We start from the raw sequence: 12,727 nt of genomic DNA on the forward strand, positions 1-12,727 counted from the left end.
CATGGACGAGGCGGGGGACCACGGCTACCTCCACATCCCCCCCGTCGAGGAGACCGTCGCCGCGCATCTCTGCCCGTCGGCTCCCGCTCTGGGCTCGGACCGCAGCCTGCCGTCACGAGCTTGCAGATTCACGGCCCACCAAGCTAACAAAGCCTACGGTGCGGCGGGGGAGGCGGTATCTGCGCTACACGCCATGGCTGTGCTACAAGTGCTGCAGGCTAAGCAGCTTAAATCCCTGGATGGCGCCGCCTCTATCGACGCTGACGCCATTCGGGATCTTCGTTCGGCCACGGACCTCGCGCTCCTAGCCTCGAAGCGTTCGGCCCAGGCGATTGGCCGTTCGATGGGGTTCTTGGTGGTCCTCCACAGACACCTGTGGCTCACCCTGTCGGACGTGCAGGAGGCTGACAGGAAAACACTGTTGAACGCGCCTATCTCCCCTGCAGGCCTGTTCGGAGACGCCGTCGAGAAGGTCACCGAGCGTTTTTCTGAGACCCAGAAAAAGGCGAAGGCAATGAGCCATGTTATTCCGCGGAGGGCGCCCCCGCCGCCACCGCGCTCTCGTTCGTCTTCCGCCTCGGGCCGTCAACCTCAGCGGCTCTGAGCTCTTCTCTCGGTCGCTTCAGACCTGGCAGGCTCGTCCCACTGAAAGAGTTTCAGAGGCTACTGGGACGGATGGCAGCGGATTCTTCAGTGTGTCATCTGGGGTTACTGCATATGAGACCGCTTCAGCACTGGCTGAAAGCGCGCGTCCCCCCGAGTGCGTGGTTTTCCAGCCACAAGCGCATTATGGTCACTCATGGATGCGCCCGCGCCCTGGCCCCGTGGAAGAACCCGGATCTTTTCATCTCAGGTGTTCCTATCGGCATAGTGGCACGGCGTGTGGAGGTCCTGACGGACGCTTCGTCCACCGGATGGGGAGCGGTCTGCTTGGGCAAGCCCACCTCGGGTCGGTGGTCAGAGAAGCAAATGGAGTGGCACATAAATCGCTTAGAGCTGGAAACGGTCTCTCTAGCTCTCAAAGCTTTCCGGTCTCGGCTGGAGCAGCGGCATGTGTTGATTCGGACCGACAACACTTCCGTGGTCTCGTACATAAATCGTCAAGGCGGTGTACATTCCAGAGCCCTATTCAAGCAGGCGGAATCCCTTCTGCTGTGGGCAGACCGGTTTTTCCTCTCGATGAGAGCGGCACACATCCCTGGTGTTCTAAATCGCGGGGCGGATATGCTCTCGAGGAGCGGGATTCCTCAAGGGGAATGGAGGCTTCACCCCGGGATGGTTCAGCTGATATGGAATCGTTTCGGCAGAGCGGAGGTCGACCTCTTTGCAACGAGCGAGAACACGCATTGTTGGATGTTCTTCTTGCTGTCCCGTTCCCCCCGGGAGATGGACGCGCTAACGGCGCGATGGCCGAAAGTCTGTCTCTATGCCTTTCCACCGGTGAAAATTTTGCCCATGGTGTTGTGCAAAATCAGGGGGGAGAAGGCGGCGGTGACTCTGGTAGCCCCGTACTGGCCGAATCAGCCTTGGTTTGCGGATTTAATAGAGTTACTGGCAGGGCAGCCTTGGGAGATTCTGCTCAGGAAGGACTTGCTGTCTCAGGCGAGTGGATCGATCTGGCATCCCAGCCCCGGGCTGTGGAGCTTACATGTGTGGCCGCTGCAGGGTCGCTGAGCGGGCTGGGTGCGCTGCATTCGCGAGCTTTGAATACCATCGCGGAAGCGCGAGCCCCGTCCACTAAGCGCCTGTATGCTCTGAAATGGGGTGTTTTCTCAAAATGGTGTCAGGATGTCGATATAGACCCAGCGAGCTGCTCTGTGTCGGATATTCTACGCTTCCTTCAGTACAGGATGGATGAAGGGAGCCTACCATCCACTCTGAAGGTATATGTGGCCGCTATTGCTGCGTTTCACACCCCTGTTGACGGTCAGTCTATCGGTAGACATGCGTCGGTGATACGGTTCCTCAGGGGAGCTAGGAGATTATGCCCTACACGGCCGCCCTTGGCTTCGATCGCCATGAAGGAGCTTTCGGTTAAAACGGCGCTGCTTCTCGCTCTCGCTTCGGCGAAGCGGGTTGGGGATTTACAGGCTTTCTCTGTAAGTGAAGATTGTATTCGTTTTGGACCGGGAAACTGTAATGTGACGCTCAGACCGAGGCCGGGATACGTCCCTAAGTCGCTCAATACTCCGTTCAGAGCGCAGATTGTTTCTCTGCCTGCCCTGTCCGCTGAGGCATCAACCTCTCAGGGTTCGGATGCTCAGAGTGCTATTTGCCCAGTCAGAGCGCTCCGGGAATACATTTCTCGCTCGGCCGCTTTTCGTCAATCGGACCAGCTATTTGTGTGCTTTGGTGGGTGCAATAAGGGACGGGGGGTCTCTAAACAGAGGCTTGCTCACTGGATTGTGGACGCTATTGTTTTGGCTTATGAATGCCTGGGGCAGGAATGCCCCCTTAACGTCAAGGCCCATTCGACTAGGGCGATCGCCTCCTCGTGGGCCTGGACTAAGGGTATGTCTATTCAGGATTTATGTCTTGCGGCTGGCTGGTCTTCTCAGAACACGTTCGCCAGGTTTTACAAATTGGATTTGCCCTCTGTAGCGTCTCGAGTGCTTTCGGTGAGTTGATTGCAGCATTGAGAGAGCTGCTCTGCGCTTTGCTCATGAGTTGTTCTATGTGCTATTTGTGTGTGTTTTTAGACTGTGTCACCGCAATGCGTTGGCCTTCTCTTACTGTTGTTGCCCTGTTGCTCTAAAACAGTGCTAACTTTCCCCGGTTATACTGCTCGGGATATGCAAATTCTGGCAGTGTGTTGTGAGCTTGTGATTGGTTCCTTTGGACCTATCGGAGGTTAGAGGTTCGCCATTGGTCAATCTCGGCCTATCAGATGCTCGCATGCTAGGGGGGCGGTCTTGGTATTGGGTTCTGTTGTCAGTGGTTTGTTATGCTGCCACGGCGGGATTCTATACAGTTCCCATATACGACATCCGTAATGTCGAAGTTCCGTAGCCTTGATAGGGAACGTCTCCGGTTACTTTCGTAACCTCGGTTCCCTGAAAGGCAAGGAACGAGACATTACGCTCGCCGCCGTGTTCGCTTGATTTAAGCGTTTTTTGTTCGATTCTGAATGGAATTGACGCTGCACTTGCTTTATACTGCAACGGGGTTCAGTATTTGCATATTTTGCGTCAATTGGCCAGCTCTGCTGGCGTTAGCCTATAAGATTTCAGCGGAAGTGAAGGATGAGAGGAGTTCCCATATACAACATCCGTAATGTCTCGTTCCTTGCCTTTCAGGGAACCGAGGTTACGAAAGTAACCGGAGACGTTTTGTTGTCTTAAATCCGTTTTTGAAGTGTCGCGCTCTGTGCAGCGCGCAGCCTCACGTCACGTGTCAAAACAAACTCCACGTCCACGAGGCGTCAGTGCAGTGCTAGTTTTTATTTCGCCTCTAGAGGCCGTTCTCGTACTGTATAATGGCAGCGCACCCTTCAGGCTGCTCCAGCAACAGACGCAACCCGGGAAATGAAATCAACCGCGGTTGTGCGAGCACACGAGTAGTCTATGGTTTGCACATGTTTGCTTGCAATCTGTGTTCTTCCGAATTTATTTTGTAGTAAGTAACGAATATGCTTTGGGGAAATGTAGTAAAAGTATACATTTTATTTAGGAAATGTAGTGGAGTAAAAGTAGCCTAAAAGTTGACAGAAATATTAAAACTCAAGTAAAGTACACATTCTCCCCAAAAATACTCAAGCAGCCTACTAAAACGAAGTATTATTACTTTGTTATATTACACCACTGATGGAAAGTTAACCTTGCTTTCTGAAATACATTACAGGTAGCCTACAATTGACCTGTTTCCCTGTTCTGTTAAAGATCATTCCATTATGAAAAAGACAATCCTTTATTTTAAATCACAGAGAGCTGGCTAAAAGTGAGCAAATTGTTCATAATAGTTCTGTTACCTGTACAAAATCTTTTCTGTCTATCAGCTGATGACATCTGAATGAATTGTTCTTAATTTATCTAATCTTTTATTCTTTTTGTCATCTTTAAGTCTTATATAGATAATCCTTGTATGCAATTCCCAGCAAAAAAAACAACAAAAAAAAACACATGCATAAATACCTTATAACTATTATATATATATATATATATATATATATATATATATATATATATATATATATATATATATTATTCCTTACTTTCAGTTTATATCCAATTAAATGAAGTGGATGATTAATGTAGTGTACGTCATGAATGAAACTAATAAGTTCTTTTAACAACAGTGTTGAGGAGCTATTGAGGCCTATACAAATCTTAACATGTGTCAGGCAAAGGAAAAGGTAACATGAGAGTTTTACAGTGTGCACTTTGTTATTCTTCTAGTTATTTACCTATAGCAACTAATGAATCGGAAGTCTCACACATTCACAGAAAATAACTTACTTCTGTCAGTCATACTTCCTGTCTAAGTAGCCGATTCTGAATACGCTGCAGCATGGAGCGGACCATACATATGTTGATGTGAATTCAAAGGTCTTGCTAGTGATGTTAAAATCTGACCATCCAGCTGTATATGGGCCACTCCCAAAAAATCAATTTTGCACCTTTCTCCATAATGGCTTGACACAAACTGCCCCCTGAGTAGGCTAATACCATTTGAATTTAATGCAAATCGCCTGACTGGCTGTGGTCTCTGGTTTTTTTTTATTTATTTTTTATTTTTTTATGAGTTTTATAGGCAGAAATGAAACATCGTGTTGTGCTATATAGATTCCAAGCCCTCAAGGGTGCAATTCAGAGGGGGAAAAGGTTTGAATCCAGTTTGATTCAAATGTAAAACACAAATGTAAAATCACTTACAGCACCACCTTGTGGCCAGGTCTCTCAAAAACTGCCTTGCATATCCCAAATGTCATGTTACTCATAATTTTTCTAAAAACTGTTTTATTTATATTTTAAGACATGCAGCGAAATCCAATATATACCAAGGAAAAACATCAAAAGCATCAAATCACAAAAGTTGAGCATTTATGAGGAGGATTATGTATAATTAGTGCCCCCCATGACCTAAACGTGAGGGAATTTCGGGTTCCTTTTGTCTGTGTGTACTAACTAGCCTGTAATACAATATTATAGGTCTTATATCATAAATGTATAGTAATATATACACAATATGCATATAGCCTACAGTAAAAAGAAGGAGGAGAAAAAGAAAACCATAACAAACAACAGAACTACCCTGCTTGGACCCAACTATGCAACCACATGCCTTTCCCAAATCTTGAGCTCGCCATTGTAGTTTTAATTCAATACAAACATACCAGGAGAGTACACAATCAAATATTTTAATTCGCGATTAAATTCCTTAATTCCCGTTTCTTACAGTAGGTGGCGGTATCGCGCAATACCACGAAACAATAACAAGCAGAAGAAGCACCGGATATCCGGAAGTGTTGCATTGTGGGGTTCATTTCGTTGGTCGCTAACCGAATGGTTGAAGTAATGAATTAATAGCTTTTGGGTGCTTCATTTCTGCACCGTGCTTTAGCTGAACAAGCGCGGCGTTTATTGGTTTACCCAGGCAGCTTGAGAATGAACGATCGGAGTTGAATCATGATTATAAAGGCGCACAGGAACAGCAGCAGCACTGATGTGTGGATGTGGAGAGTCAGCGTAAACTGATCGACCGAAAGGTACTGACTCCTCTCATCCTCCAAACACTTACACTCTCTCCCTGCATTTGAATTCAAAGCTATATTCAAAATTGTACTCTGTCGGACAGTGTTTTAGCGAGCTGCTATAAGAAAGCCGACCAGATCATCTGAATCTCCACACAAAGCCGTTGCTGTGGGTGTATCATCATTAACATCCCATTGAACCTCCTCGCCTGCTTTCGATTTCCTTTAAACTCTGAAGCACCTCGGCAGCTCATCCCTCATGGCCTCTTCATCGGGGAACGACGATGACCTGACGATCCCGAGGGCGGCGATCAATAAAATGATTAAAGAAACGCTTCCCAATGTGCGAGTAGCGAACGATGCCAGAGAGCTGGTGGTGAACTGCTGCACAGAGTTCATTCACCTCGTCTCATCAGAGGCCAACGAGATCTGCAATAAATCAGAGAAGAAGACTATATCCCCTGAGCATGTTATAAACGGTGAGGATGGCACTTCTTGATGATCGTGAGGTCACTAACGGCTCATTTTTTTCATTTTGGAAAAGGGTTTTATTCAAAGCTTGTGCTGTAAACTGGAGTTAAAGAGGTAACGTTAGTTTGCTCAAAAATGAAAATGCTGTCATGCACCCTCACCCGTATTTCTTGCTTGCTTCTGTTGAACACAAAACGACATGTTTGTCCGAATGATAGTGTATGATAACCTCAGTCACCATTCACTTTCAATACATTTTTTCCAAACAATTCATGTTGAAAACATCTTAAAGGGGGGTGGTTCACCTTTAAATGAAAATTTCGTCGTCAGTTACTTACCTTCATGCTGTTCTAAACCTGTATGAATTTATTTCTTCTGTTGTACACAAAAGAAGATATTGTAAAGAATGTTGGTAACCAAACTTTTGACGGCACCCATTGATTTCCTTTTTTTCTACTATGGAAGTCAATGGTTGCTGTCAACTGTCTTGTTACCAATGTTCTTTAAAATATCTTATTTTGTGTTCAACAGAAGAAAGAAACTCATACAGGTTTGGAACAACTTGAGGCTGAGTAAGTTCTGACAATTTCATTTTTGGGTGAACTATCCCTTTAAACAAGACTAAACTGTTCTACTGGTCTTAGCTGCTCTCACAATGTTATTAGTTTGGTCAGATGACTGGCTTTAAAGAGGTTTTGGGCACTTTTCAGCTGCTCAGCCTGTGAGACTTCGGTCTGAAGGACCATCTTAAACCAAGTTTGATGAAAATTGAAAATTGTTTGACAAACTCCAAACCTTCTGTGGAACACGAGGATATTTTGAAAAACGTTGTCTATAAAATGAAAGTCAATTGCGTCAAATGTTTTGGACACCAGTGACTTAAATTGTTCTTTCGTTTTTTTACACAGTTCTTTAAAATATAGGCCTGGTTTCACCAGACAGGGTTTAGATTAAAGGAGAACTCCGGTTAAGAGGCTAAAAGCAGGTTTAAAACTTGCCCCATTGAAGTCAACCGGGTGCAAATTTTAAAAAGAGGATAACACGGTGTAGGCAACACCGATTTTTGTCGTTGTTCTCTGTATTGACAGCACTCTAAATTTACAAAAAAAAATGAGCTCAATGTTAAAATTGACCGGAGTTCTCCTTTAAGCCAGGATTAGACCTTAGGTCAATTTTGACATTTAAGTATCTTTTATAAACGTGCCTTAGAAAAAAACATTACTGGTGTGCATCTTGAGACAAAACAATGGCACTGAGATATTTTTTAGATATATCAGTACAAGTTGCTTTCAGTTAAAGCAGCTCAAACATGCATTTTAGTCTGGAACTAGGCTTAAGCCTTGTCTTTTAAAAAATAGTAATAGAAAGTAAAGTAGAAAGTAAGTCATCCTAATGTTATTCCAAACCTGTAAATAAAGAAATTATGCAATTTCATTTTTGAGTGATCTATCCCTTTAAATGTTTTGATCAAATGCACTATGGTGGGTTTGAACCTACAACCTTTTAGTTAACAGCTGAGATCTTGGACCAGGCTACATTAATATACACAAGATTCAGTATTTCAGTATTAAGTTCACATTTCTACAACAGTTCAGGGGCATGTAAAAGATTTACAGCATTTAGATAATTGGTGGTTTTGCATTTCACTTCAAACTTGTACATCTCTCCTAAAAACCAATGTAACAGTGAATGCTTTTTTTGTTTTTCTTCAGCACTTGAAAGTCTAGGTTTTGGTTCATACATCGCAGAAGTAAAAGACGTTCTGCAGGAGTGTAAAACTGTAGCACTTAAGCGGAGAAAGGCCAGCTCCCGACTAGAGAACCTTGGCATTCCCGAGGAAGAACTTCTACGTCAACAGCAGGAATTATTTGCCAAGGTAAATATCCTGAAGGAGCTTGAATTATTCGTGAAACGGATAAATGGAACTTTCCAGTTTGCTCCCAGCCTTGTAACTTGATTAAGTGTCCGTTCTGATGAGTTGTGCTGTCTTCCAGGCACGGCAGCAGCAGGCTGAGTTGGCACAGCAGGAGTGGTTACAGATGCAGCAGGCCGCCCAGCAGGCACAGTTAGCGGCGGCTTCAGCCAGTTCCGCTCAGCAGGCCGGATCTTCCCAGGATGAAGATGAAGAGGATGACATGTGAATCCCGGCAGGCTTTCTCCGAAGCACACAGATAGATTGACAAATATATATATATTTACAGACATGTACGGTCTCCCACACACACACACTGTCCTCTGTAAACCTTAGCAGAGAAGGACCTCTGCAGTGTTGTCTCCTATATGAACTTTTAAATCCCAGATCAACAGTATAAATCGATGCTGACGGTTCAGGGGCAGTCATGGGTGCTCTCCTGTGATTTGTTGCTACGTTTGCCTCGATTCACTTGTTAACTAGAATTAGTAGCTCTTGAAAATCCCTCTTTCTCATTTGTTCCTGATTTAATTGAAGGCAGTTGTCATCGTTTCACCATGTGTGTGTGGGAAGGATGCTAAGTCATGTGATGTGGCTGTGATGTAAGACGTACCATGTTAATTGTCATTGGTTAAATTCAGGAGCTGCTGTTTTGAATGGCTGCGTCCTGTTTTAGGCGATTTGCTTATTTCTCTTATATTTGTCTTTGTTATAGTTTGAAGAGACACAATTGGGGAACATTTTTGGAAAGTGACTTTTACAGCCGTTCATCCCCGCTTCCGTATTTCTCTTTGTTCTGCTGAGTGAGATCAGAGAACGTGATTTGTAATGTAGGATGTTGCTTTTTGGTTCATTTTAGTTCAAGTGAGGATAAAGATTATGTAGATAGGCTTTTACCTGCCCTGTGTTCAGAACAGTATTCCAAGGAAAAGATTTACATGTGCAGAATAAAATCTGTCTTATAGTACCAAAGATAGAAGAAACTATTAAAAAAAAATCAGTCACCAGATAGGCTTTGGAAATCTGCTCATGGTATTTGCTCTCTGTATGATATGAGTGCTTTGGTGCAGATTGCGCTGAACGCTCTAACTTACACTTTGTACAATGTTTTGATAGCAGATTTTTTTTTACAGGTGCAATGTGTAAAAGTGGAGTTGTGAATGTGTGGTTAATTCATATCTTGTGATGACTGGTAAGGTGTAGTCGAGAAGCGTATTCACATGCCTTTGCAAAAGCTGTAAGCTGTATTCTCTAAGCAATAAAGTCAACCCGTTTTATAGACAGCCTGTGTTCTTTTTTTTTTTTTTTGGTTAATGGAAAGTTTTAAAGTGAGCTTGAAATGGAAGTTACGATTGTGTTTTCTGTGACACATCTTAGTGAAACGCCTTCTCGAACAAGAAAAATGTCGAGTGGGACTTGATTTTGTCCATCGAGAGTTGATTGGATGATTGTGGTTTGTGTGACAGGTTGTCTCGCCCTCGCTCCAATAAACGTGTCATCAGCGAAGAGATGTCGTTGCAAGAGGCAGGAGAAGTTTAAGAGAGCACGTGATTTAAAAAAGAAAAAAATTTCCACCGATAAATTATAAATACTTGACAATTGATTTAATGGTGCCTTTAAAATAAAATAAAAATCAATTACAAATTTTCTTAAGTATTCATCCCAGAAGGCAACATAGTGTCGCCCAGATCCGGCCCACATTTGGTACACGTTGAATCCACATGTACCAGATGTGGCCCGGATCTGGGCAGACACTATGTTGCTGTCTGGGATGATAGTAATTACCTGAATGTTTTTTTTTTTTTTTTAAATTACAAATTAAAATATTAATTAACTACGTATAACCCAAGAAAAAGTGCAGACAATTGTGAACGTTTCTATGACTTAACATGGAAATCCTGCCGTGTAGTTTTTGAACTGGGTGGTGCTTGTATTATTATGGTGCATCTAACTGACAGATGGCGCTCCTGCAGCAGTTAAAAGAGACGAGAGTCTTACTATGGCGAAGGCTTTGAAATATTCATATTAATTACGCTAGGTGACGTTCTCTCAGCAGCCCAGAGTGATTTGCTAAATCATTTGAGCTTGAATATGATCGTGTTACGTGATTGGACGCTAACAGGAAGGTGACTAGGAACGTCATTATGACCTCATTAATATTCATAAGCTCTGCCTCTGCCATAGTAGAATTGGTAAATTCCCGATGTGGACGTGTAGAGAAACTGTTGCGCTCCAGTCCTCCACCGTTCCCACCATTCCGCTTTATTTACGCCTACAGAAGTGAAAGGTCGGTCGGTTTCTGAGTTTGGCTCTATCAAATAAACAGAGGCAGAGCATTCAAATAGATTAAAACAGTAACTGTTATGAGGTAACAGTTATTACAAGGAGAACTTTATATACGTGTGAAGAATTGCCATCGACAAATCGGTCTGGTTCGGCATTCCCGTTTTTCCTCATACTACCGAGCCGAGGTACGGTAAGTGTCAAACTGACCGCATGTATAGGCTACTGTATGTATATAGGTGTTTATATGTGTACTAACTACATCACTCTCATAAAGTGCTAAATCTGTTCAGAGATAAATAATCATATACATGTTTAGCCAATAAACAGTTGCACGGTTGATTTTGATCTGACTGGCTTTAGTCAACATTTACCTGCCTATTGTTTAATAGTTGCTGTAACTATTATGTTCCTATGTAATGATGTTACTGATTCATGTTCAACAATGAGAGAATATTATTGCTGTTAACGTGTGGTTCATTTATTTATTTGACATGGATGTGTTGCCAAATGGAATCTTATACATTATGAACGATACGTTTTTTTGTCAGTTTAAGATTAGCTTGTGTCCTCACTGACAGCTGCTATCTTTAGACACAGTATAACTAGTAATATTCTGTTGTTTTTGCTATGGGATGAATGGTGAGTGATTGATCATATCACAGGAAATCCGACAACAATCTGTTCATGTTATCCAGAGGAAATGTTGTCATTCTGACTGACATGAACCAGATCTGTAAACTTACTGTAAAGGACTTTGTACATTGATCTGTTAAATGCAGGCAGTACATTTCAGGTTAGACATGAGTCGGTGGTCTGGGTTTTCTCATAGCAAGAAAAAAAGAAAAAGGAATTGGTGTGGACAGCTGAGCCTGTTCTCTCAGTGGAGTTATTTTTTGGAAACTTTGATACAAGATACTATTTTTATATATTGTATTTACATAACATTTGTAACTGACTGCATGCATGTTTCTAGTCTGTTGATCCTGTGAAGTATGTTTTTTATTAAATCTTTACTAGTATTTCCTGCTTAATTCACCTATTGCCCTTTCAGGCTGAATTTATTGAATGAAAATAAAATGTACAGTTAAAGTTCATCCATTTTTTGGTCATTATTTATTGACACTTATGTCTTTCCAAACCTGTATGACTTTCTGTCTTCTGTGGAACTCAAAAGAAAATATTTTGAAGAACTCTTTTAAGGCTTTTCACTTTTTGGGAAAGTTAACCCTGGGTCACACTAAACCCTAAGTGAACAAAATCCTAGGTTATCTTGTTTTCACGTTTCACACTGCTCATAATTTACCCGGGGTTAACAATTAATCTTGGGTATTCATAAGATGACATTTCACACTCCTGTATTTGCAGTGCACTAGAAGAAAAGGTTCTACAACCTTAAACGGTTATTTCAAGTGCTTTATAGAACATTTTAGGGGTTCTCATCATTGGATCATTTTATGGATTTAGTTTTAATTAATTGATTTAAATTCATTTTTATTTTTTATTACATTTTATGAACTGAAAAGCTTTAAACATACTTTATCACTTCAAAAAAATTAAATAACTTGTTAAACATGAAATAATTTTGCAATCATTTAAGACATTTCTATATAGAATATTTTTGGCATAAAGCGTTCTTTGAAACGGAGTCAAGAACCCTAGGGTTCTATATAGAGGAATTGATTGATTGACAAATGTAGCACACGACCTGTTTACATAAAGACTCTAAAGCATTGCGCATCTTCATATTGCCGGCGACTGCTACCAAGTTTTTCCTGAATGGACTTTCAGACTGGTAAGAATGAAACCCTCTCCTCTTCACTGCAATTGACGGTCAAATGCTGAAGCGTACCGTTTATACATCATGCAGCATTTCTGTGACTGTATAAAGAACCTAAATCTGAGTCACATGATTGGGTGTCTTTTATCTAACCATAACATTCCAACACCACATCGTTTTACATTGTACAAGTTTGCAGTGTTGTGTAGTTGTAATCTGAATTATGTAATCAGATTGCAAAAATGTAATTCTTGTAATTTGATTTATTACATTTTAAAATACTCATAATCAGAATACAGTTTATTTTTTATTGATAACATGATGATTACTTAATATTCACAAAATGGCAGTAAATTATTCAGAATTTATTTATTCTCCCTAATTCCTTTTCCTTCTACTCACACAGATCAGCCACTAGTCAGGTGACTAAAATCTTTTTTTTTTTTTTTTGGTTGTTTTTTATTTTATTTTGATTATTTATTTTTTCTTGTCATTTGACTTTTTATGATTTAAATAATTAAGCCTTTCATAAATGTATGAACCCCCTGCAGTTCCTTCACAAAGCCTACTACTCAGCAGGAATTCATATCCC

General features: G+C 42.1%; 3 protein-coding genes across 4 annotated transcripts in view; all 3 read left to right on the forward strand.

Annotated features, from left to right (window-relative positions):
• LOC311091899 (retinol dehydrogenase 8) overlaps positions 1-12,727 on the forward strand; it is a 239,871-nt gene that overhangs the window by 16,615 nt on the left and 210,529 nt on the right. The window lies entirely within an intron of this gene.
• On the forward strand, positions 5,451-9,355 carry dr1 (down-regulator of transcription 1). Its single transcript, XM_084128320.1, has 4 exons — positions 5,451-5,704; positions 5,794-6,168; positions 7,873-8,036; positions 8,155-9,355. Exons 2-4 carry the CDS (start codon positions 5,949-5,951, stop codon positions 8,299-8,301), a joined length of 531 nt encoding a protein of 176 aa, XP_083984446.1. The 5' UTR covers positions 5,451-5,704; positions 5,794-5,948; the 3' UTR covers positions 8,302-9,355.
• Positions 9,493-12,727, forward strand: part of gng12b (guanine nucleotide binding protein (G protein), gamma 12b) — a 59,029-nt gene continuing 55,794 nt past the window's right edge. The window contains exon 1 of one of the 2 annotated variants that reach the window (XM_084128321.1): positions 9,493-10,548. The gene's annotated coding sequence lies outside the window, so the exon portion shown is untranslated. The remainder of the gene's footprint in view (positions 10,549-12,727) is intronic. The other variant, XM_084128322.1, reaches the window with a different exon arrangement.

This window comes from Abramis brama (assembly GCF_963993115.1).
Source record: "Abramis brama genome assembly, chromosome: 11".
Lineage (NCBI taxonomy): Eukaryota > Metazoa > Chordata > Actinopteri > Cypriniformes > Leuciscidae > Abramis > Abramis brama.